This window comes from Gastrolobium bilobum, unplaced genomic scaffold (assembly GCF_033153095.1).
Source record: "Gastrolobium bilobum isolate Gb01-03AN ecotype WA unplaced genomic scaffold, APGP_CSIRO_Gbil_v1 utg7104, whole genome shotgun sequence".
NCBI lineage: Eukaryota > Viridiplantae > Streptophyta > Magnoliopsida > Fabales > Fabaceae > Gastrolobium > Gastrolobium bilobum.
In genome coordinates this window covers 258,291-284,599 of record NW_026898416.1, presented here as the reverse complement: position 1 = coordinate 284,599, position 26,309 = coordinate 258,291, and the positions used below count along the sequence as shown (strand labels likewise).

Here is a 26,309-nt window from a genome sequence, read left to right as displayed (position 1 = left end):
TATTTCTTTTTTCTTTGAATCAACGGTTAATTTATTTTCGTGTGCCGCACACAGAAAAAGTTGTACGTAATATTTCGGTTTGTAGAATATCTACCAAAGTAAATTTCATAGAAAATGTCTCAACGTTTTCTTTCATTTTTTATTCGATGCAATTAGTTATGCTGAGCAGCATTTTTCGACACACGCAGCCAGCCACACATACGCCAGCAGTTAGTAATAATAATGATTACGATAATAGGTAGAGCAACAGAGCAAGTACAAAGTTAAGATCCCGTTCATGGCTCACATTGAATCTAGGCTATTTTTAACCAAACCTACTCCTGAAACTATGGGTAGGTTAAATTCCAAAGTTGAATAAAGAGCTTGCAGAAAAAATTTAACTTTCAATCTAGTAATAACTTTTGTAAAAAAAAAAAAGGTTATCTAACAAGAACTGGAAATAAAATATCGAACAGGGTTCTAATAATATACATGGACTCACAATTTATTAAGAGAGTTGCTATAGAGCACAACAGTCCATTGGCTTCAGCCATGATGTATAAAAATTGAAAACGAATATCAAGAGTAGGGCAGAGCAATAAGAAACTCCGGAGTATATTTTACTCTGCTGATCTAGTTTAAGCTAACAAATTATCTCTGTCATCAAATCCAACACTTTCTGCGAGTTAATCAGGAATTGATCAAGTTCTGAAAAAGCTCTGGAAGATGGGCATTGGTCAGCTTGGTCCTTTTGCTGATTTCATTCTTCTTCCTCTTAGCCTTGGGCTTAGAAGAGAGGCCTTGAATTTGCGCTGCACTCCTCCTCTTTGCAGTGTTGGTAGCGGGCTTCATTCCATTCTTTTGAAGATCCTTCTCTATATCAATCATATCACGAGGCAATTCAATACTCCGAAAAAGCTGTTTCAGGTCATTATCCACCTTAATGGGCACTTTGGGGTCATTAGGGTAGGCAATGTCTTCCTGTGAATCAAAGTTGGACAGCAGCCAAATCTGCCCTGCAGCTTTCAAAGCCTAGAAAGCAATAGCTTTGTAAGGTTCTATTCCATGAGAAACCAATTATTTACTAGATTTTGACTCTTCACCACTTCAACAAAAACATCACCTATCACCACAGCAAGTCATCTGATTATAGACGTTTTAGATCAACTCCACTAAATAGTTCTATTCTTATTAACATATTTCGATAAACACACAAAATTTCACTCTTCTATCAATAAAAAACAAGCAAAGAGAATGGTCTTTAAAAAGAAATAACAAATGCAAGAAAGTGATGGGAGGGGGAAGAATTTTAATGGCTTTGTTCTACTAGGCAGGATGCCCCTCCAGACTGAACTCCTTCAGTAAGAACATTGCAAAGCCAGATTTTAACACAGCTCCGAATCCAACATACGAGAAAGTAGCAGGAAAGGTTGAACCACATTGAAGCTACCACCTTAAACAGTAAGATTTTGTATTGATTAATAAAAATATGTTTCTATTTCCTTTGTAGTAGCCTTAATGACATAATGGCAAAGGTTAGTAGAAAGTGACAAAATGATTTTATAAAAACCAACTAATGTGCAGCGTTAGTGTATGATAGAACTGGACCAGAAATTAGGAAATAATGGGATTAAAATATGGGAATTTTATCGATGATATCCAAAGATCAAAAGAGAAAGCACGGCCTAAAAAAGGAAACTTCCCCAGGAATTTGATTGAGAGCCTAGTCTCTCCCTCCAAGACAAACTCACCAACCAAGTGCCTTCACTTACATTCTCTCCCTATGTGTATTTCCTACCTTTACTACTGTAATTAGAGGGCTGTCTAACTAACTCTAACAACTTCTCTGCAAATAACAAGGCCTAACTATGAGAGGCTGGCCCACCCATCCTTATTTCTTCTAACATATACTTTCCTAATTGCAGGCCTGTTGCTAACAAGTGTATCACCCATAACATTTGATCTTCTTCCAAAGGTATACTGAGTTTCAATTCATGTTTCTCCCAAAAAACACTATATAGACAGGAATCAATCAGTGAGAAATAAGAATAGACATATATCTATGAAAAAAACTACCAATGTTACTAAAAAATCAATGTCAAGAGATGTTTCATTGAATTAAAAAAATAAAAATCATTTTACCTGCAAGTCTTCCATCACAGTGGGGTAAGCATCCTTTAGGTCAATAACAGCAATGCCCTCAGCAAATTTACGTATCAAATGAAGAAGCTCAGTTTTGTCCTTAAGGCCATACTTTGACTATAGACCAGAAGCAAACAACAAAAGAATTTATTTTCTAAAGGAATATTTGAATAAATGAAGGTTTAGCTATATGCATGAATAAAATTACCTTGTAAGAGAATCGCTGCCCATCATAGTTTACTTTTGGGTTTTTCCTCAAATTGTCAAAAACATCTTTGTTAGCCTTCATGTCAACATAGCATGTTTCATTTATCTGTTCTGGTGTGAAAGCTAGTCGTGTCTGTCAGCAAACACAAGCACCAAATCAATATGATTTCAACTAATCAATTCCTGATATAGGAATTTCATTAGTAGGTCATGTGTAAGTGGCATGGCTCCTTGAGGCTTATGGCATGCCCCGACCACAGAATGGGGCGACCCCCCTCCATCTAAATATGTATATATTGTTTCAACTAAGTGTAGGAGGACCAACATAAGATACTGAAAGAAAAGCAAAATCATACATCATGTAGGTTGGTAAAGAAAATTCTCCTAATCAGTGTTTTAGGGACACAATTTTGAAATTTAGTATTAATAACCAAAAGAATGCAAGTGCTGACTAAAAATCCCTTTTTTATATCATGATTCGCTATCACTTGCACCACCAGTAACTGACAAAAAATCGAACCTAATAAAACAAAGGAACAATATATTTGCATTAAAGGAGGAAAGCACAATGCAAATGGAATGACAATTCGGATAGTTACCTCTAGCAGGAGATCAATAACACGCTTCATCTGAGCACCCACAGGGGCTTTGCGAATACTGTTGATATGCTGAAGCCTCTCTGTGTCGTTTGAGAATTTGACAGCAGGGGCTGGATTTCTTCCATTGGAAGAAGCTGGGGCATGTGCAGCTACTGGAACCATAGGTTTTTGGGTAGCAACCTTGCTAGCTGCAATGCTCGATAGGGTTGACTGGCACTTCTCTTGCTGCTTTTTGAATCTGTCTAGCTTTTCTTGCAACGCCATCTGAGATCCAAACATACACAGAGAGTTTGAAATCACATAAAGAGCTTATAATGATAGTTTTCAAGTTATGCATCCAGAGGAAAAAAAATGCCAAATCAACGATAGAGAGAACAGAAGAGAAATTGGTAAGATTTTATTCCTTGATAGGAATTGGTAAAGGACCCAACCCTATCGACGAGATGGCAATAGCATCCAGTAGGGGAAGTTGTAACCCTAAGATTTAGAGAATAAGTGAAATCTTGAATGTCCTTAATTTCAAATCTTCCAAAGTGAAGGAAAATTAAAAAGGTATAGCAATGATATCCAACACACCATCATCGAACTGAGAGAGAGAAAGAGAGAGAAGCTAATCATGAAAGGAACGAAGGACTTTGCTCTGAACCTCCATTCGTCAATTGGTTCTAGGTTTGCCACAGGTATTATAATCATACATCGGGCTTATTTTGTAGTTTTAAAAAAAAGACATTATACCAGTGTTACCAGAACCGACCCGGTCATTGACCCGCCAAGGTTCTAGGTCACTGGGTTAATGGTTCAACCGGTGAGTCACCGGTTTACCAGGTTAAGTATATGCAAATCTATATTTTATACTTAAAAATCCACAAGCATACTCAAACACATGCCAAAAATGATATCACTTCCAAATATTCTAATATGAAAAACAATAAATCACACATCATTGTCCAACAAGGGGGCAGGGGAACAAACATGAGGCTGATAATATTCTGTTGCTAATCTAATCAAATGTCAATCCTCAAAACTCTATTAACAAACTATATATGGCCGAAAAAATGGTTACTTTTCAAGACGAGCTATGAATATTTATCAGGGTATGATTGTATCAACACACAGAACTCTAAAACAGAAATTAGCACTGGTGTGAAAGTGATATTTGTTATCAAGAATATATTATTTATCATAAATGCAACCTTACTGATTCTTCTTCAGTTGTGTGGAAGAAATTGAGCTAATGGATCCTACTAGATGTTCAAAACATGATTCTCAATTTAAAATACTAAATAATCATCTCGTGACGTAAGAAGTAGGTCTGATGTAGTTCATGCTTTCTACTCTTTACAGTATGGTCTTTGAACTATTAGATTAACCAAATTTCCTGGCCAAAAAATCCCATGTACTGTTTCCCCCAAAAAAATCACGGTTTCTGTAATTCGAAGAGAGGTGTGAAACATGCTAACAAAAAAAAAAATATGAGCAAATTAATATCAATGAATTATATTATCGGTTCACATTAAACATGTTAGGTATCGACATACAGAGCAATAAGCCAAAAAAAAACCTCACAAGCAACACTAACCGAAACAGAGATCGAGTAGATCCAAAATTAATAACTCTGTTTACGAATGATGGTCACTGGCGGTCCTTTGGTTCTGGGATTCGCGCCTCTCCGGAGTCCACGATTTCACGCCGGAGCTCACCTGGAACGCTCTCGTACCTTCCGATAGGGTTGAACTTGAACGTTGCCTCCAAACCCTCTACGCGAGCCACGTCAAGGGGTTGATGGAAGGCAAGGAGGTGAAGCGTTGGGTAGCAGAAGGAGAGAGATTAACGAAAGAAATTGCGCAAAACCCTTGTCAAGGTTTGTTGATGAGAACAAACTGATTGAGAGAAGAATAAAACTGCACAACGACGTAGTTTTCTTGATAAAAAGAAAACTGTATCAAAACCGGTAAACCGGTGGTATAGATGATTCGAGTCAAATAATGGACCGATCATATATCAGATCCAACGAAAACTGATTCGAGTCCTCCACTACTTTTTATCAAAATCTGTGAGCCGGTTCACAACGAAAAAATATCCTCCTTAGGAAAATCTATTAGCAACAAATTAATATTTTTATAGGATACCAAAAAAAAATTAATTTTTTTATAAGGAAATTGTTTCTTCATATATTAGATACACATGCGAATATCTATTAATTTAATATTCATTCTGGTCTTAATTCAAATAAAATTTAAATCTAATTACTGCTTGAGCTAATTTTTTATTATTATTCCAAATAAGTTTGATAATTATTTTCATTTCCTTTACCAAGTATTATTGATAAAAAAAAAATGGGACTTGACTGATCTGTTTGATTAAAAAATTAGTAAATTAGTTAAATAGGTCGTATATTCAATCTACAAAATTAAACATTGTTCAATAGTGAAGATTTTGGACATATTAATTAAAATGATGCAAGAAAAAATATATTTGTTAAATAAATTGAAAATAAATCATCTCATGTATTATTTAACGTGATCATATCACGTGTGAGAATTCTAACTATGCAAAAGTAAATCAATGGTGATAATTTTACAACCACTTATTCCAATATTTTCTCTTTCTTTTCCATTCGTTCTAGTATGAATGTTATTATCTCACATGATATAATTATGTTAAATAACACAAAAAAAATTATATAACTTGTCAAGAAGAAAAATTGACATATAAGTGCATAACAAATATAATATGAGAGGAGTCATGCGTTGAGATATTTTCGATCTATATTAATAATTTTATATTAAATTTATTTAATAAAATATTGTCGTGATTTAAAAAATCTTTTTTTTCTTACTCGTCATTTCTGTAAAAAATTATCACATGTAATCTTGGATTCTGCTCAAACAAGATAAATCTATTATTTTTAATTTTGAAGTAAATATATACATATATTTTTTTGTCACTGATAATTCGGCTTGAAGATTTTGTCGGAATATCTGTCGCTTGGTATGGTCTTTAGAGATATTATTATGAAAGTATATTTAGCTCGCCAATCAATTCTCATGTAATAAAATATAATTTTACCCTTGAGTCCAATGATTTTTTATTGCTATTTTTCCTTAACAAATATTATTTTATTACTATCTAGAATTTTGTTTATATTTTTTAAAAATTATGAAACTTATTTTTTTTTTACATTAAAGTCTATTTTTACTTCAAGCTTCAGTTATCTTAAAATAATTGGTTATATTTTGTATTTGTATATTAAAATTTGTTTTTTTATCTCAAATGTCAAATTTTATATTTATTTAAATTATTTATATCTCGTTTGTAAGCTTAAATATCCTTTATGTAAAATAGTATTTTGTTTGTCTATAAAAAAATAGTATTTTATTAAACAAAATAATTTACGGAAATATACTTCTTTTGTCGGTGCCAAATTAAATTCTGCAACAACACATAAAATTATGTGTCTGTTGCACCAAAAAAAATCTGCAGCTGCTGCAAAAGAAATATCCAATAATTGAAGGGCAACACATATATATATTATTCTGCATACATATCAAAAAATATACCGTGTGCTTTTTTATTTTATGTTAAATGGAGGGTCCTCAATATTTTTGTGTATTATAGGAGAAATCATATTGCCATAATTTAATACGAAAATAAATAAATCATATTTTATATAATTTAATTTTGATTCATGCTTTACTCACAATTAAAAAAATTAATTGATGTGAGGATTAAAATAAAAAACGATAATGATAATTTATATCAATATAAGAATATATTATTTAAATTAAATTTAATACAAGTTTGGGGTGTAAATGGGGAAAATTTTCAACTGTCTCGATGTATAAATCAATCAGTGGACCGAGCCAATAAAAATAGGACAACGGCTGGGAGTAGTGTACAGAGAAAAGAGAAAAATAAAATAAAATTTAAAAGTGTCAGGGGTGCTAAACAAATCAGGGGTCTTTGGCTCTGCTCGTGAAGGCCTAAGCTTACATGTCTAAAATTGGTTGTTGGCACCAGACTGAAACTTGTATAAAAACTCGTTTAATAAAAAGGCTTCAGCTTCAATTCAAAAGCTCGGTCTTAGAACCTCTCAGGCCGACCTAGTATATTATTTTTATTTTTATTTTTTTTATACTACTTGTAATAGCCTTCTCTTTCTCCTAAATCTATTTCATCCCATTTTATTGGTTAAATAGAGTTTTTGAATTATTTTGTTCTATATTATGCTGTTTGGATATACCTTGAATTTATGAATATTTATAGAATTAGTAGTGTTATTGATTGTATATTCTGTTTGGATAAATTTTTATTATCTTATTTTTTTAAAAACAGGCTAACAGACTAAATCAGGATTTTTTTGTAAATAAGACAGGCCACAGGCCAATAATTATATTTATAATAGGTAACAGGCTTGGTCAGGTTGACCCATTTAAATATAAACTTAGTATTTTAAGAGCAAAACCCAGCTCGACTCGTTAACACCCCTAAGCATGTGGATCGGGAGCTCTGAATTTTTTCTTGTGTACATGATTCAGATGAATGATCAAACTCCTACAACCTAGGCTGCTTTTAGGCTGACCTCTTTTAAAAGTAATAAAGGCTTGGCATCGTTCAAATGTCTCTTTAGAAATTAGACCAAAGACTTATTTTAAAATGTTTGACATCTAAGCCTTTGTTTTTTTCAATAAAATAATATGGCTGATTGACCCTTTGCCTTTTTAAAAAAAATATATAACTTTGTCTCTCTTTTCAAACTATAGATCAACATGTCTCTATTTAACTACGTTGATAGTTAGTTATTCGAGTAAATGACTTATTCTAGTAGTAATCGACCCAGTTACTCGAGTAATTCAGGCAAGTGGACAACTCAAATTTGGATCCACAATTTTTTTTAATTTAGGTAAAGTTCTAATGTCTTGTACATGTATAAATTGACTCGAGATGAGTATTTACAGGTCCAGAACAATTGAGAACAGTTTCCATCCAAGTTTTTGATCCCTTAAAATTGTGTAAACTTTGAAATGCCTAACTTTTGGCTTGATTCTCCAAATTGTTTTTTTTTTATTTTTATTTTGCGTAACTTTTCAAAATGTAGGTGATGAAAAATTTCCTGAAGGGGATTTGGTCAAATAATTTTCCAATAAATACTTCCTTCATGGGTTTTGAGAATGACAAAGTAAATGAGCATAAATCTTTAAAAGCAATGCCACTTGGATATAAGTATGTATATAAGACTTAGTTTAGGGTAAATAGCTTGGATGAAGATTGTTTTCAATTGTTTTGAACCCTCTAATCCATATATGAAGTCCAAACATGTGTATGCATAATATAACAATAAGCATGGATTAATAAAAAAACCCAATTTTGTTATCAAAAAAAAAAAAAAAACCCAATTTAACAAGTTATATTGAAAATCAATAGAAAATTATGTTTTGACACCATGAATTGAATGAGGACTCCCCTCAATTGTAAAGGACCCACAAACACCAATCACAAGTCCATTTACATATGTATAAGACATTAGAATTTAGTTTGAATATAAAATATTCGTGGATCAAGAGTTGAGTTACCGACTTGTCTGAGTTACTCGAGTAGATTGATATATAGTTTTAGGAAAATATTTTTCTTATGTTGTAAAAAAAAACTATCTCATGTTGTAAAAATAAAATTATAAGTGGGACCCACAGGTAAGAGGAGAGATAAAAAAGAGTGGTTAGACTCAATACCTTTTTGTGTATGTAAGAAATTTGTTTATCTCATGTAAAATGAGATAAACATAACCCATAGTTTTAATATAGGACTTTATTAGTCTCCTTTCACATTAGATAATTATATTATGTTGTAAAGAGAAAATAAGTGGGTCCCACCATTACAAGAAAAAAGAAAAAATAATTGAAGTGAGAGAACACGAGATAAGTTATCTTATGTGAAAAAAAAGTAATATTTTCCTTTAATATAAGGTTAAAATTAATATATAGTTTAAAAGGGGCTAAGTGGTAAAAAAAATTAAATACAGGGACACAATGGTTAATCACTCAAATAGTATAAATACAAGTGAAAATAATACAATACAAATAAATATTTTTTTACTATATAAATATAATTTTCTTAAAATATATTAAATATAAGTTAAAATTAATTCTTTAAAATATAATAAATGTGAACCGAAATAATTTTATGAATCACACTTAAATATAATTTTGATATTTAATATCAATATAAATTAAACGTTAATTATATAATATATATTTAATGTAACAGTAAAAATAAAGTTTGATTTATTTTTTTTTATTTTTTAAGTATAATTAAAAATTCCAAAAAATATAGATATTAAGAAATTTTCTTTGTTAAATTATTATTATTATTTTTATTACTACATGTGAATATGTGTGTTTAAATATTTAAATTTCGTTAAATTAAATAAAAGTTTAGTTTTATAATTAAAAATCAATACTTTTTGATTCAATTTATTATTATTTTATTTATAGCAACATAATTAAATTATTAATATTTTAGGATGTAGTTTTCATAACTTATAATTCTCAAAGTGCAATATGCTATTTTTGAAGGCTTGGTTAGCTTGATAAGCGAAGGCAAACTTTATATTTTTTAAAAACAAGTCGGGACATACTTATAATTTAATTTCTATCAAATTAATAAGCGAATTTATGCTTTGAATATTAGATGTAATTTATTTACGCTAAAGTCTGACTTTCCCTAACTAATTTCTATGATGCACGGACACCACTGACACAGAACATGACACGACATGACACACCGACACATTAATTCTAAAAAATGGCATATTTCGACACGCTGGGACACGTTTTGATATTAAATAATATTTTTAATATATATAATAAAATTTATATTTAATACATATAATAGTTCATAATAAGTCATATAACCAATCAAATATTTAAATTTCATAAAATAAATATAAAAAAGATAATTTTTCGTATTAAGTTAATTTTTCATGTCAAATTTCATAACAGAAAAACATTGATTTATAAATATTTTTTTATTTTATTTTTAGTTAATAAAATAAAATTAAGACAAAAAAAAAACCGTGTCCGAACGTTGACCACGTGTCCGAAAAAGTGGACTGCGTGTCGAAAAAATGTGTCGGAATGTGTCGAAGAGTAGATCACGTGTCCCAAAATATTAACCGCGTATCGAACACGTGTTCGAACATGTCGGACACGTGTCCGACACGCCATTTAAAAAAAAAAATCCCTGTCCGGGTATTATAGACTAATTTACATGGATAATTACAAGTCAGGCTTTTGGTTTTGTTTTTCTCGAGTTATGTTTAAGAAAATAATTTCAGAATATAATATTATCATATCTAATATTAGTTCAAAAAATTAGATATTTACAATTATCATATTTTATTTGATTTTTTTTATTAAACATAAACAGATTTATAACTTTTTTTTTATTTGTATCATATTTTTTTATTTTATTTAAATTTAATAATACTAAATATATATTTTAATTTTTTAATAAATAATATTTCCAATCGTAATAATTTTTTTAAAACATCATTCCTAATCATGCGTCATTAAGAAATTTATTACTTGAAAAAAAACTTTCACAATCCCAATACGTGCTCGTCCCATTAACATTAAAAAGTATATAAATTTACGTGACATTAGAAATGAAAAAAAATAAGCAGAATAAATACAAATAACTGAGCCATTAATTTCCGTGAAGAAAAATAAAGAAATTACTGAGAACTTATCCTATAAGTACGAGAAATCAGCTGGTAGCTGACCTAACGCACCGTGGTCTGAATTTAATTTTTATGAAATTAATTTTCGGGCAAAAGAAAAAGCTTGTTACGTGTGGCATTGCAAACTTTAATTGAATAGAACACGTGGGTTTGGGATGGTGATTCGTGGACTAAGATCAAATATTCGCATAGCAATAGTTCCCATCAAAGCCAATCCTCCAAACTCTTAAAAAGACACAACACAAGAAGCTCAAACCCTCGCCTCACAAACCAACAACAATTTTTCAGTTCCGTTTGTCGGAGAAGCCTTGGATCCTGCAATCTCTTCTCCGCACTTCCCATTTCTGATGAGAATACTGCTTCCCTCGCTGAAATACGGTAACTACTAACTAACCTATGACCTAATTTTGGGATTAGCTTAGCTTTGAGTTTTTTTAACACTTAGTTTGATGTTTTTTCATTAACATGTGTTTATTTAATTGTTTATTATTTTTTAACACTTATATGTATGTTAATGATTTGTTTGTGAAACGGGATGTGGAGGTAAAGAGCTGGAGATGAATGAGATTTTAGTTGTAGTCAATGCATTTGTTCTGTCTAAATTCATTTCTATTATTTTTCCTTTCATTCATGGCTTGTAGAAAGAAAAAAAAAAATCATTTTCTTTTTTTTTTTGTATAAAAGAAAATTAATTTTCGATTTGGTGCGGGAAATCTATTTCACAAACTGTGGAACTACTTTCTCACCATATGACCCTAATTGTTTAGGGCAGTGACAAGGTTGTTGTTTGTTTGTCTGGTAGTTCCACGGGTAGTTGAATATCTTTAATGTTCAGATGTCTCTCTTGATTGTATCATATCCAATCTTCATTTCCTATTTGTTTTTAATGACCTGTGAGAGTTTTTCGTATTTCAGGTGGTACAACTTAGTCCATATTGGAGGGCATGTCATAGTTCCTAAGATCTGTGTTGCTTGTCATGTCTCCTTGTTGGTATAATGAAACAAGTCAGAATGCGTGCTTTGTGGCTGAGGGAATAAATTACCGGAATAAGGGAGATGTTTTGAGCTTTGACTGCTTTAACGAATTTGTTTTATCTTTGAGGACATAACCTGCCTTCTGAAAATGGGAAAAGCTGAAGTTGAAAAGGCTGAAGAAACCAATGGACAGATTGACAGTAACACAAAATGCAATTCTAATAAACAAGTGAGTATAAATTTTGAAGAGTTTTTTTTCTTGGGATATTGTCTTCCACTACGTAGCTAAGACTTTATCACTTGTTGTATCTTGGTTGATATGTGATAATTTCAGATTGTAGAGAAAGCTAATGAACGTCCTGAATGGTTACCTGATGGATGGAATGTGGATATCAAAACTCGAAAAAGTGGTACACATATGGGATCTGGATATAAGGTGATAGATAGATTCTCTTAATTAGTTGTTATTGTTTTAGACCATTAGCAACTTTAGTTAGATCATCTTCTTTCTCTTTGTTTCTGTTTTTCGTGTAGTAAGTTCTTATTATTCCTTAAACACTGGCTTGCTGTTAGTCAGGAAGTAACCATTGCCACTACTATTGTATGGCGTACATTATAAGTCTATAACTTGCACAGTTCTCAATTTTCTGGCCTTGAAACATGAATAAATTTTAGGTAGAATTGTCTGTAGCCGGAATTTTTACTTTGGGAATCTAAAATCTGATTCTTAAAAACATTCTTGACCTCAACATCTGGTACATACAATCGTAAATTTGATCTCCCCTCGTGTCTGGCCTGTGAACAGTTGTCCTAAATTTGTGCGCTGGATTTTGGGACATATCTTTTGAGACCATATTCAAATTATTTGTAATAGTTATATTCAGGGGTAAAGTCTTTAATTGACGTGAACATGTGACTCTGTCCTCCTTCTTGGTGGTGTTTTATTTTCTTGCCTTGTTGTTGGACTATTACTTTTCAGGCATATTAATTACACAATACAGTGTTTCCCTTTCTTTTTAATTACTGTTTAAATGGGGTTTTGTTGTGTATTTATCAGCGTTCATGGTGAAACTTATCACTCACAATGAAACTGTTTTCTTGTTGCAGTGTTACATTGATCCAGTGAATGGACTCAAATTCTACTCCAAGCCAGAGGTATTACGGTATCTGGAAACTATAAAGGACAACAACAGCACTTCCAAGAAAGAGAAGAAATGCACTAACATGCATTCTCCAAGCAACGTTTGTATCTCTATATCTCTTGTGCTCTAATTTTCTTTTCTTTTGTGTTTGTTATTAATGAAATTTATCATCAAATTGACATATTCTTTCTTATCATCATCCATTACACAGTCCTGCATCACGAATGATTGATGATTTTCATAACTAGAACTGTTTGTGACATATGAAGCCAAAATCACACTAGACACTATAAGGAGTTTTGTTCACTTTATTTGTTGTGTAGAAATGACCATGACATGAAAATTAATCCTAAAATACAATGATAAGAACCTTCAGCACAAAAACAGACCCAATAGCAGAGAACCAAGGACTTTGGCCTGAATAATCAGATTTTATATATTCTTCAAGAGACAATTACAATCTAGTGACAGTGAAACAGAGACAATTACAGAAAAGGGAAAATTACAATGAACTTGGAAATGAAATAACAATGCAAGAAGATAAAGGATAGTGTGAGACAATCGGAGAGGCCTCACTCTCTCCCAAGGTTTCCACTTCAATATTCTAGATGGTTCCCTCAAGCGTCCATCTCCCCCTCTTAACCAATTTCCCCGTAACTAATTTGCTCTCTCCCACTTGCGTTCTATTAGAGGGCACTTTGGTCATCACTTGGGCCAGTGGCATCTCCACTTGGACCTCCACTTTCAGCAACCTCTCTGCCTGTACTTGAGCCCACTTCTGCGTTTTGAGCCCGAATCCTTCTACGGTATACTTGCCATGGTGGGTTCGTATCATACAACCATAATGAAGAAAAAGTTATAGATTAACCTTGAAAGAATGTGCCACCACATAACAGAAGAGCTGTTCGGAAAATGAAAATGGCTGCATCAACTTAAGGCCTCATATGTTTTGTTTTCTCTGTACATCTCTTTTACCAATTTGGCTAATTTTTCTTTTGCTGGACACTATGAATTGTACGAACTTTTAAGTCCTAGTTTGTCTTTGTTACTCAGGTTGTGTTAATTTTTTTTATTTTTTTGTTTTGACTTTTGTCTACTTGGGTTGTGTGCTCTTGCTGCCATTTAATGCATGTATACCTTTACAAAGAAAAGGAGCAGAAAGTTAGCCAAAAAAATGCGTTAGGTTTCATGATATTGATTATTGGATGAGCCTCTATTTAATTTTCATGGTTTTGCTGTGTTCCAGGCTGTGGTTGAGAAGTCCACTGAGGAGGATTTACCACCTGGATGGATAAAAGAAGTAAAGATTAGGAAGAACAGAAATGGCATTAGGAAAGATCCGGTATGAAATTTTAATTCATGTTTGGTAGAGGTTTATGCTTTGCTGTCCCTCTGCCCAATAGGAGCTCTTTTTTAAGTATTATAAAAAAAGATGGATATTTATTTAATATCACATTCTCTTTTTTTTTGGCTTCAAATCAAATGCTGTTTTTTTTTATTATTTGTCTTTTCTCATTTGGAAATGTCGGTTACAAATAATCTCCAATGTGGTTTATTGTGTAATATGCTGCATTTACAGCTTTCCAAAAAATAAGTGCTTGAATAAATTATGATTGGGTTATACTTCCCAACAGTTGTTTAAAGATCCAGTGAATGGATTTGTATTCCGTTCCAAGAAGGATGTATTGCGTTATCTTGAATCTGGAGATGTAGGCAAATGTGTGTTTAAACCACGCAGAGGACAAATCCAAGATGAAGAAAAGTTAACTGTAAGAACCTTTTGCATGAGTACTATCTTACTGTTGTCGCTTTTATTGAGTATTCTCTTTTCCTATTGGTTCTAACTCCAAGCTGTTAAAAGATTAAAAGAATCTAGGGATTCTTCAATCAATAATTTTTTTATGTTTTCATGTGAGAATTCAAGTTGAGAATAATTTCATAATTCTTGTTCTGCTTTTGTTTAATGTAGCCATTACCTGCTGCCAAGAGACAGAAACTAAAGAAGTCTGCATCCAAACAACAGTTTTTTGCAGGTAAGAAACCATAAATGTATATATTTATATTTTAGGATTGGTTGATCAATTGTTCTACATGATCATCTATGGCATTTACCCCAAAAACCCATTCATATTTATTTCAAACTTTTTACTGCAGCCGACGAAATATTTCATAAAGGCACCTTAGAGTTGTCAGATGCTAACAGCTCAAGAAAAGGGCAAGATGTGAAGGTGCCATCTGAAATGATGGCTGCTCCTGTTCCCACAGGTGAATCCATTGTAAAAATGCATTCGTTAGAGGTTGGAGCTGCAAACCCTCCTGAAATAAAGAAAACATCTGACCCAGGTAGCTCAGCACTTTTAAAATATGAATCCTTGAAAGAATCAGAAAAAGGGCTTTCTGCAGATGACGGGCAAGTGAAGGAGCATGCTGTGAATATGATGGAGAATGCTAATGAAAAGAATCACCATAACCATAGCATATCAAAAAACAAGGAATTCAATGTGCGTCACCGGTTTTCACCTAGACTTGCTGGGATTGAACCTGTCCAGTTGGCCAACAATGTGATCAATGAACAGACTCTTCAAGTTCCAAAAAGAAACTTGAGGAAAAGTAGGGCCACTCTTGATGCTGATATGGAAAATAAATCTTCTCAGCCTTTCAATGGCGTCCAAGAAATTGAGCAGGTGCATAAAATGGAACAAGAGGTAATGAACACAAGCAATAATCTTTCGGAAGGCCAAACAGTTTTCAAAGAGCAACCACATCTGCAAGAAACAGATAAAATAGAGGACAAAAAGCCAGGAATTCGTACTAACTCAAGCAAAACCCGTAATAAGAAAGCGCACAACATTCCTCATCGGTCTTCAAAACGACTTGCTGGATTTGAACATGAGCTGAACTACATATCCTGTGAAAATGCTCCTAAATATAAAAGCGAAAAGTCTGAAGATAAGGTCAATGCAGAATTGCTCCAAAGTGGGGGTAAGCCTGTTACAGAGATTGCAGATCTTGCACCAATAAATGGAGAGTCAGCAAATAAAAGAAGAAAATCTCCTAAAATTCCACCTTTTACAGACAGTCAACTGGAGAAACTCGAAGATGAAGAAGTGGTTGATGAGAAATCAGAATCTCAGTTGTCCTTGGCATTCCACTACTCTTGGTCTGACCCATGCTTGGAATTTGCAATCAATACCCTCACGGGGGTGTTACCACCAGTTGAAGATTCAGTTGATAATGGACCCACTACAGTCCCTGAAACTTCAATTCAAAAAAATTTGTTTGACAATGTTACAGGAATAAGCAGGGACAGTCAAAACAATTTGTTCGACAATGTTTCAAGAAGAAGCAGAGACAGAAACCCCCAGGTACATTCAAATAAATCCAAGAGGAAGAAAGAGCTCAAAGTGCCTATGCGGTTGTCTAAGCGACTTGCTGGCCTTGAACCTGAGGTACTACCTTCTGAAAGAGCTCTTGAATATTCCTCCAGAAAATGCAAGGAAGAACCTATTCCAATTGCAACTGCATCTGACCATCTTGCTACTGTGGAAAAAACCAAGCTTAATCTTCATGCATCTGACAGTTTGAAAACAGAATTACTAGAAGAATCATCAAACATGACTGAGAAGTCATATGATGCCCAAACTGTTCCCAAGGAACAATTGCAGAATGTTGAAGCTGAAAATATTGGTCAGGAGAGATCCGAGCCACAGCTCCCCTTACCATTTGGGGACTCTTGGTCAGATCCATGCTTTGAATTTGCAATCAAAACTCTCACTGGTGCTTTGCCCGTTGAGGCTGCTGTGGAAATTTTGCCTGTTATGACTCCTGATGCTGACATGTCAAATAAGGATTTGCATGGGAGTGTGGTGACGAGCATCAATGCAGAAGGTCATGATAAATCAAACCAATCCCAGAACAAAAAAGAGCTTAATATGGGTACCCAGCCTTCAGAACTACTCATGGGGCAACCTATGTTGAGGACCAGCTCCACGTCCTGTGAAAATGCTCCTAAATTTACAACTGGCGAGTCTTGTAGCCATGAAGGCAGCATAATAAGGAATTTGGTTGGAGAAACTGTACATATCGATGCTGGAAACGTAACAAAACTTGTGCATCCTTCTACAAATATAAACACACTGATGCATGAAAAGCCATTAAAGGGAAATGGACAGGTTGTGGAGAGTGAATTTGTTACGATTGAACAACCACCACTGGAAACTGAAACCATAGACCATTATAACTCTGAATTTCCGTTTTGTCCTTCGTTTATGAATTCTTGGTCAGACCCATGCCTAGAATTTGCATTTAAGACTCTTACAGGTGACATACCGCTGGAGGAAAATTTTGCAATTCAAGGATCTCTCCAGGAATCTGCTAATTGTCATGAACGAAGGGATGTTGGCTCAACATTGACAGATGTTGGATCTTCCAGCTTTTCTCAAAGTGATGTGTCATTTTACTATGATATAGGGTTAAATTCAATGCCAGGGCAGCAGTCATCAATGAGCACTCCAATCCTACCCTTAGAAAAAGCGAGCCTGCAAGGTTGCCCTGGAGTTGATCCTCAAAAACACTATTCTCAGTTCAACAAGGATTTTCGAAGGAGGTAAACTCATAAAAACATTCGTTGCTAGCCCCAGGATAACTGCTATTAATCTCTTATTGTACTCTTGTAGACTAAAAAATCGTTGTCATTAAGCATCCTTTGTTTACCTTGTGACATTAGTGAATGCATTCTGAACATAAGGTCTGGCTTGGTGTTTTTCATTTTCTGTTTAGAAGATCTAGGCAAGTAAAGCAGGGAGGTACAGGAGCCCAATAGCTGTTGTGACAAAGCTATCCTTTACAACGCCATCTAAATACTGTAATTTGTAGCCGTTGTTATTATTTGTATCAAGTAGTATTTTATTTTTCCACCCTATGAAAATTCTAGAAAACGCATAAGCTTACGATATAAGTGCTCTCGTAAAATGATTGTCCAGCTTATTTCAATATTTTATTCAGAATTAGGACTACTATTTGCATGTTTATATAATGAGATTATTGTTTCTCGTGTTATAGAAGATAATTTTATCTCCACTACACACATAAAAATGTGTGGAGTCCATAATATTGTTGGCCGTGTAACATGGCGTTTCTTACACTAATGTTTTTGGGACGATACTTTTTAACATTTTTTATTTTGTATATAATGTGGCACTGATGTTCAAATCTATGATTTTATGCAAAACTATTCAAATTCCTTACCATTAGATAAATTCTAATGGTTTGATATTTTTAACATCATGTGTTATTGGTATTCTACAAAATTATTTGTAGAGTTGAATTCATTAATATTATTTAGAATTAATGAGTGGTTTAGATTATAAGTTTAAGTTTTACTCTCACTATTGTATAAAGAAAATGATAATTGGAGTCCGCAATTTTGAAGTTCATTTCTTCTATCTTTTTCTTTTTAAGTCGAAAGAAATTGCAGTGCCAGACATTTAACTCTTTCAATAGGTCAATGTTTTACACCAGTGAACAAGAGAGGCAATTGCTGCAACTTTGCCAAGCCAAGGAAGCTGTTTAGCTAAACCACCGCCTTTTCCAGCCCTAGGATTTTATCCCCGAGCCATGGGATTTTATAGTTACAATAATCGTTCTAGTTATTACCATTCTTCTCTCTCTCAATGTTCTGATAATGATTGGCAGTTTCAATATGGTTCTATAGGGAATCCAACCATTTCGATTCATTATGGACAAGAAATCCTTCCCTACAGCCCTCCAATTCGCAATATCAGGTTGCTAATTTAAGATTTTGGTAATGCAAATGCAATTCTTGGCATGTTCTCGTATGGAATAAAAGCAAATTCAAGTTTTGTGTCAAAATTATAACTACACTTTTGACATATTGAGATCCTTTCGCAAGGCATCACATCAAGCAACCAAGCCAAGCAAAGCATAGTCTATGATTAACACTATTTTTTATCGTGAAGAGTGAACAAATCAGATCTAATGGAGATGCTTCCCATCAAACTGGGTGTAGCAATTTTGGGACGAAATTTTTCTCAAAGCTAATGATGTTAATATAGAGCTTGTATGTTTGGAGCTTTTAATGAATCAATCACAGTATTTTTTTTTTAGTTTTGCCTGAAGTTTCATTTTTATTGTTCATCTTTATATTCTGTCTACAATATTTAGTTTCTGTTTACCTGAGATTTATTTAGCGTTTGTAGTATTATTTTAATCAACTAAAAATAAAGCAATTGAAAAGTGAAGATCCATATATGACCAATTAATACCAAGATCCTCATACAATAATAGTACTCAGAAACAGAAATGCTATTAATTAAGATATTCAGTCTCAGTAACCAGACTCCTTCCATCCACCAAAACTTTCCTCTGACCGTTCTCTGCGATCCTGCAATAAGAAACGGAAAGACGCAGCAGCATCAGATTATAGTCTGAAAGGAAAGTGGTGGAATTGTTCATATTGAAATGCAGTCAATCGATTGGGATATATTACTCTTCACATATATGTATAGTTTTCATTTATAAATCTTCCATTAATTTCTAATTAAACTTTTTTAGCTTTTGGCAATTGCCGTAATTTGTCTAATTATCTATATATCAATGGTGATGAAAATAAAAGATAAGGAAAACAAGATACCTCGTGTGTGAAAGTAAGGCCAACTCTAATCTCTCCACAGTAGTGGCCATCCTTGACAACATTGTATGCCACGGGTGGGATGCTTCCTTCAGTAAACAACGCATCCAATGGAATCCTGTCAAACATAACCAAAATTAGAAACCAAATTTATTTACGTCTTTTTCGTACAATGAATTACTCAAAAAAAATTGGCATGGGGTAATGTTAATCAAATCTAATAGCGATTTCAAAATTTGAATTCTGATATTACGTTTATAACTTTTAGCTTCACGTTTACACAATATTTTACTATAAAAAAAAAAAATCGAGGGTGTTACGGTCAAAGTCAATTTACATGTTAAGTGACTTTACAATTTCATATCTTATTAACCTTTTTTTATTTTGAGAAAACCACACTTAATTCCACTTTGGCACTTTGCTTTTGTTTATGAACAATTCAATACCCAAAATGATGAGGAAAAAAGTGTTTATCATTTTAAATGATACAACTTATATCTTTTCACTCTCACAAAGAGGTGAGATCCATATCTTTGTTTTTTTTTGTCAACCATCTCTCCTCCTTTATCTATTTCTTTCTCTATTTTAAAATAAGACAACTTTCTCAATGACTAAAGGCAAAATCATTTCTAGGGAAATTTTTTTTGCACGAACCAATTACAACTTCGTAAATGTTGTTGTAAAGGAAAATTTTTTACAACAACCAATTACAATTACAGTAACACGTAGTTGTTATTTTGAAAGTTTTTTTTTTTCTTTCTTGATAAGGCTGTCGACTGAGAAAATAATTTATTGGGTGCTATTGCTGTACCAAGTATGGTAGATCATTTACTCAGATTGGAACATCTGTTGTATCAAAGATTCATTCGCCGACTAAGTGATGAAAAAAAAAAACTTTAATATTACAACTATGTCTTACCGGTAAGATATAATTATAATTACTGATATAAGAGAAAAAATTTGCAGCAACACATAAGTTGAGGACCCATGAATAATAGCCAAACATAATTTAGTTAGAAAATTCAATTTTTTAGGTGAGTTTATTATAATTTTTATTGTTATTATTAAAAAAAAAAAAAGAAGCACTTTTGAATCAGATTTGCATCGTTTTCTATTTCTTCATATATTTGGAATTAATACAAGGTAAGTTGCTAGCCTAGGAGCTTTATAAAAGCTATGATAAAGGAAAAAGAAGACGATGGAAATGGAGAATGAGAGACTCACGTAGCTTCTCCTACGAAATCATGTGCCGTTCCGGTATCACTGTCCATGATCTTCAATCTGAGTTCGTTAACACCTTCAGACACATTGAATACAAAATTCTCATTCCACTCCGGTTCACTTCCATGACCTGCATTCATATTAATGTAATTCACAAAATACGCACCAACTTTTAATGTTTCGTTGTGCACATTCAAAATATATAAATGAACAGAAACGTTAACGCTTTAATTTCTGGAAATGAATATACAACGCCTTCAGTTCAGAATCTTAGGCCAATAATTAATTTGAATTATGTATATGATCATGATCTGATTCAAATAGAGAAGAGATGTTTGTATGTACCTGATGCAACACTGCTTTGTTGCTCCTGAGTGCGGCATATAAGGATCACATAGGGATCCATGTTAACTGCTCCATCAGATCAGATCAAGTATTTATATATGTGTGCGTATATATACAAACCAAATAATAGAACTAAGATTTCAGATAAATGAATGTCCGAAATGGATTATATCATATCATATATATAACAACTTACGTATAAAATCGGTATTCTCAAGGCCCTTGGCACTGACAAGAACAACTTCAAGGCTTCCCTGAGGCATTTTGAATGGAAGAGGGGGAAGGGGAGGGGTTGATACGGCGCTAGGGAAGAGTCTTTGAGAGAATGAAATATGAAACAGAATTTGTATTTATTGTGTGTTGGAACTTGAAAGGGCCCAATAAGACAATCTCAGGTTTCAAGTCCAACGATTAGGTCCTTTATTTTCTTTTCCAAATTTGCTTTTTCTAATGGAATTATAAGTTTATTATTAGGGATTTGTGTTTTTCTTCTTATAAAAGATAATTTTATCTCCTACATATGAAAATAGATAGGGATGAAAGTGGGTTAGGTTAGCCTATAAGGGCCTACAGCCTAACCTATATCAGGCCAGACTCGACCAACTATAAATAAGCATATAGAGCAGGCATGTGCTTTTAAGAAAATCTATTTAGAAAGCAGGTTATAAGCTTTTTTTTTTAACATGTCAGACCTATAAACTTACAGGCATCCTATATCATATTATTTATTTAAATAAAATAATATTATTTATAGTAGTACCAAATGGTGATAGTCATGTGAGCTAAGTAGGTGGTGGAAGGACCGATCCCCACCAATACCACCTTTAGGAGAGAAATAAGATCTGTATCAATCTCTACAGTAGCATCAGAATCAACATTTAGTGCTGGAGGAAGAGTTATTGATGCTTATCGTTCTAGCTTAGCTGAAGATACCATCCAAACTTTAATATATAATGGAGATTGGCTACGTAAACAAAACGTATACAAAAGTTTTTTGTTTCTTAATCTTATTTTCTTTCTATTCTTTAATCATGTTTTTTGTTTTCTACATTGAAAAATTATTTGCCAGCTTATGTCACCTTGGAGTTGTATTTTCAGGAGAGAAAAGATGATGAGAAGTTTTTGTCTACTACCAGCATCATGATGTGTTTGTAGGATTCATAAGGTTATTTTAAGTTACATAGTATGGATTGGTTTGCTGGATCTGATGAAATATATGTTATTTAGTTTGTGCATTTTGTTTTCGAAAGTGACTTAAATATCGACTATGATAAGAAGTTATTGTGATTCATGATTCTGTTGGGACATTGAAATTGTGATTTTTGTTATAACAACAGAATCTGAGTATTCTGTGAAGTTGATTCATGGTTCTACTTAGAAGTTAAAATTAACAGGCTAACGGGTTAGGCCAGACCATTTGTTTTTTATAAATGAGCCAGGTTACTCTGTCCGATTTTCGTCTTCGTCAAATAAGAGTTAAACTAGGAGAAGTATGCAATGTGATATATCATGTGAAAAAGGATTAAAGAAAAATAAAAAGTTAGCTCGTATTTTCGTAAGTTAAGTCTTCCACTATTTCTGTTTAGTATCATATGTATGTTAATTGAACCGGCTCGAGACGTGGATGTTACACTGGTTCACACCCACTAAGCCTAAGTATGTTAATTGTCACTGCATATGTTTTATTTATCACAAGTGTATCTGTTTTACAAACACGCGTCACACAAGCAATCAAACAAAATATCAAAAACCTTCCTAGTGCCTACACTGCTCCAAGCTCTGAGAATTCTCTCAAGTCGAACCTACGTAGTTCACCAACTCCTCTCACACAAGACCTCCACTCTCCCTAGTGGATTCTTGAGCAGTGGCGGAGCAAGGATTTAATTTTAGCCGGGGCCAAAAAATTTGACATATCAAATTATCAAAAAGAATTCATAATTACACAAATCTATTTGGAAAAATTTTTACTTAACATTTTCAAAGTAACAGGATCGATGTTATTTTAACAAATAATAGTTATTTATTTAAAATTTAGAACATAATATAAAATAAAATTAGTAAAGAGAGTGCAAATTATATATACATATATGAAATTTTCATGTGATTTTTATGCACATTTTCATGTGATATTTGATAACATTATTTCATGTGATGTTAATGAAAGCTTATTTCATGTGATGTTAATGAAAATTGATTTCATGTGATCTTTGTGAATAAATTTTTTTATTTTTTATATTTTAATTTGAGTTGGGCCTACAAACTTTAGTTTGCAACTTGGTAGGCCTTACAAGTCGTATTCGGTTTTTTTAGTTTTTTATAATATAGCAGGCCATAAATCAAGTATTTAATAGGCTAATAGGTCAGTATAGGTTCTAAATATTTTACATAGGCTTAGCCTATCAAAGTCAAAGTTTGGCTTAACTTGGCCCATTTATACCCTTAGTCGTGACCTGTGAAGAACATTAACATAGAGGGACAACAAACTTCACAATTAAAAAGAACCATGGAATAATCAGCGACAAATGTCTAAAATCATTTAAATGACATTTGATCCACATAAATGATTTAATTAGTGTTTAGATATTTTAAAAATTTTAAAAATACAAAAAAAGAAGAAGTTGTTAATGGATATGTATAAAAAAATTTCATACTCCATATATATACATATATCTTCATTGATTTTTCTCTTTAACAGTTTCCACTAATTAATAACCAAAATTCACATTCTTGTTGTGAAATAAAATACAAATAACACCAATAAATAATTCAATTCTATTACCAATAGCAACTGTAGCTCTACATAAAAATAATTTTTATTAAAAAAGGTAAACGTAAAACAACACTTCATTTTTCAGAAGAAATAAAATCAATAACTACAACCACAAAAAAAAAAGTTGTTAATAAAATAAAGGGGGCGTGAATTTCACTTATGTTAGAAACACCCAATAAAATATTATGGTCAGCAAAGACAAAGAATTTCACTTTTATAAGGTTCAAAAATATAAATCAATTTTTTTTGCCAACGGACAATATAATTACCAATGCATGTTCCAAGAATAGGTATCCGTAAAATCTTGAAGAAAGGAACGAAACATCGTGCCTTGTCGCATAATGGCTGGGTTCCGGGTGGTGAGTGCGAATAAGAAAAAAAGGTTAGAAGAAAACCTCAATTCGAAGAAGATGAAAGAAGAAGAAGAAGAAATTAAGAAGAAAGAAATATGTTATATAATCATACACGGAAAGCAGCTCCATATCTTAATTTGTTACCACTGTTACAATTTTAGCTAGGGTTAACTTACAATTTTAACTAGGGCCCAATTATAATTACTTATATAATATAGACACGAAGGAAAGTTCTCACATTTGGGAATTAGATTTTTGACTATTCTTTGTGTGCAATAACCCAAAACACAATAGTTCAATGGACCTTCATATTCCATAATTTTAGCCCTGTTATTCATTTGGTTTCATGATTGTTACTTTCAAGGGTTAAGTGTTTGTTCTTTTAAAGGACACAAATTGTGTCCTTTTAGTTTTTAACACTATGTCTTACCGGTAAGACATAGTTATAACATTAAAAATAGTTTTTTTTTCTCTCCTCATCAGCTGAAGTGACTGAGGAAATAGGAAAAATAATAATTTTTCATATTATAACTATGTTTTACAGGTAATATATAGTGTCAAAAACTAAAATGATACAACCTTGTGTCCTTTAAAAGGAAAAACCCTTTTCCCTACTTTTAAATGTGTTTATTTGGTTTAATTGGGCCCATATTTTGAAATAGGTCAACTAATCATTTTTGTGATTAAGTTTAGAAGTCTTTCTTTTTTAAAATAATAGGAGTAAGAATAAATAACATAACTGATTAGAATAAAGCAGAAAAAAATATGCAGGATAAAAAATAAAAAAAGGTAAAACACAAAAATAACTATACTATACATGTTTCTTATTATTTGTTTGCATTTAGATGGTGTGTTGTTACTTTGTATTGAGTATTTGATTTTCTATTTAGGTGGTGCCAAATTATAATTTTTACCTTAGTTAATTATAATTAATTATATAATAAGTAAAAAAAACAAGCACCTACTGGCTTGGATGTGGCTACGCCACTGTTCTTGAGACTCCAGGCCTTAAGACACACTCTCAAGCCAAGCACAAGGTCGCCAACCCACTCAGTTGCATCCACACACCTAGGACAGATTTTTCACACACACACACTTCACTTTAAACAAACAATACAATATCTTAGATTTATAATAGAAAATTTATCAATCTATTACAAAGTCCTATCACACTTGATATATCAAATAAGGCACAACAAGAATCTCCAGAATTATATGATGTATGCAGAAAATTTAGAGCACAAGTATATGTATCACAAACTTCAAATTTTCAGCAATAAGGAACTTGTATGTAATACTATCAAGTATCTAAATGATGAACACTTAAATTTTTTGATTTAAACAGAAACTATCACAATATATCCAGAAAAATCAGATTTGTAATTTCTCTCAAAATTTCATAAAAATTTCAAAATTAGTTCTAGATAAATATCTTAGTAATAAACTACAAGAAATCTGAATTTTAAGCACAATATACCTCAATTAAAACAGAAAAATCAGATTTAATATTCCAACATTAAAATTTCTAGAACAATTCAAGATTAGTCTTTTAAACAGTAAATCTTGAACAAAAATCTGAATTAACACAATGTATAACAAGGTATAAAAACAAATTTAGATTTGACATTTTGAATCCATCTTTCACAAAAATTAGAAACACAAATATTTCACAAACAACATCAAGATTTCTATTATATTCACTTAAAATCAAAACAGAGAAATCAAAATATTCACAATGTATCAGAATGAAAACAGAAAATCAAATCAACAATATCAAGTCTCAAGAGTATACCAAAGGATGCTCAAAACAAGGTTTAAGATATTACCTCAAGAGATTTCAAATGTTCAGCAAAGTAAATAAATCCTTCCAAACTTGTAGAATCATGAACAACACTCTAAATCACCCAATCTTGACTCAGAAATCGACCAAGAGACTCATCAACAGTGATGCACTTTATTTAGGGTTCAAGAAGAGAAAATTTGTTAATGAAAAATTGGGGATTTTTGGGAGGAAGATGGATACAAGGTTTGTATCAAACACTCACACACACTCTATTTTGTGCATATCCAAGATGAAAGAATTGGAACAACGATTTTCAAAGATGAGAAAGTGAGCTCTGTTTTTTCACGCAAAAATGGCAGAAAGAAAGAACGTTTTACTTTTTTATATACAAATCGAAAGTCTGTGA

General features: G+C 32.4%; 3 protein-coding genes across 4 annotated transcripts; 1 reads left to right on the top strand and 2 right to left on the bottom strand.

Moving 5' to 3' along the window:
• Positions 1–420: 420 nt before the first annotated feature.
• LOC133316066 (uncharacterized) lies at positions 421–4,864 on the bottom strand. Its single transcript, XM_061517764.1, has 5 exons — positions 4,507–4,864; positions 2,928–3,191; positions 2,330–2,461; positions 2,122–2,238; positions 421–1,011 (listed from the first exon to the last, which is right to left on the bottom strand). The coding sequence occupies exons 2-5, from the start codon at positions 3,189–3,191 to the stop codon at positions 670–672; spliced, it is 855 nt and encodes a 284-aa protein (XP_061373748.1). The 5' UTR covers positions 4,507–4,864; the 3' UTR covers positions 421–669.
• A 6,041-nt stretch (positions 4,865–10,905) lies between these two features.
• LOC133316060 (uncharacterized) lies at positions 10,906–17,781 on the top strand. The gene is made up of 8 exons (XM_061517759.1): positions 10,906–11,043; positions 11,581–11,869; positions 11,975–12,076; positions 12,748–12,882; positions 14,029–14,124; positions 14,417–14,551; positions 14,752–14,815; positions 14,937–17,781. Exons 2-8 carry the CDS (start codon positions 11,789–11,791, stop codon positions 17,390–17,392), a joined length of 3,069 nt encoding a protein of 1,022 aa, XP_061373743.1. The 5' UTR covers positions 10,906–11,043; positions 11,581–11,788; the 3' UTR covers positions 17,393–17,781.
• Positions 17,782–19,078: 1,297 nt separating this feature from the next.
• On the bottom strand, positions 19,079–26,006 carry LOC133316094 (elicitor-responsive protein 3-like). 2 transcript variants are annotated; one of them, XM_061517792.1, is made up of 6 exons: positions 25,947–26,006; positions 25,086–25,188; positions 20,998–21,063; positions 20,656–20,782; positions 19,435–19,549; positions 19,079–19,185 (listed from the first exon to the last, which is right to left on the bottom strand). In XM_061517792.1, the coding sequence occupies exons 3-6, from the start codon at positions 21,056–21,058 to the stop codon at positions 19,129–19,131; spliced, it is 360 nt and encodes a 119-aa protein (XP_061373776.1). In that variant the 5' UTR covers positions 21,059–21,063; positions 25,086–25,188; positions 25,947–26,006; the 3' UTR covers positions 19,079–19,128. The 2 variants fall into 2 exon arrangements, with proteins under 2 accessions (XP_061373776.1, XP_061373775.1); XM_061517791.1 differs by lacking the exons at positions 25,086–25,188; positions 25,947–26,006 and adding an exon at positions 21,194–21,298.
• Positions 26,007–26,309: the final 303 nt, after the last annotated feature.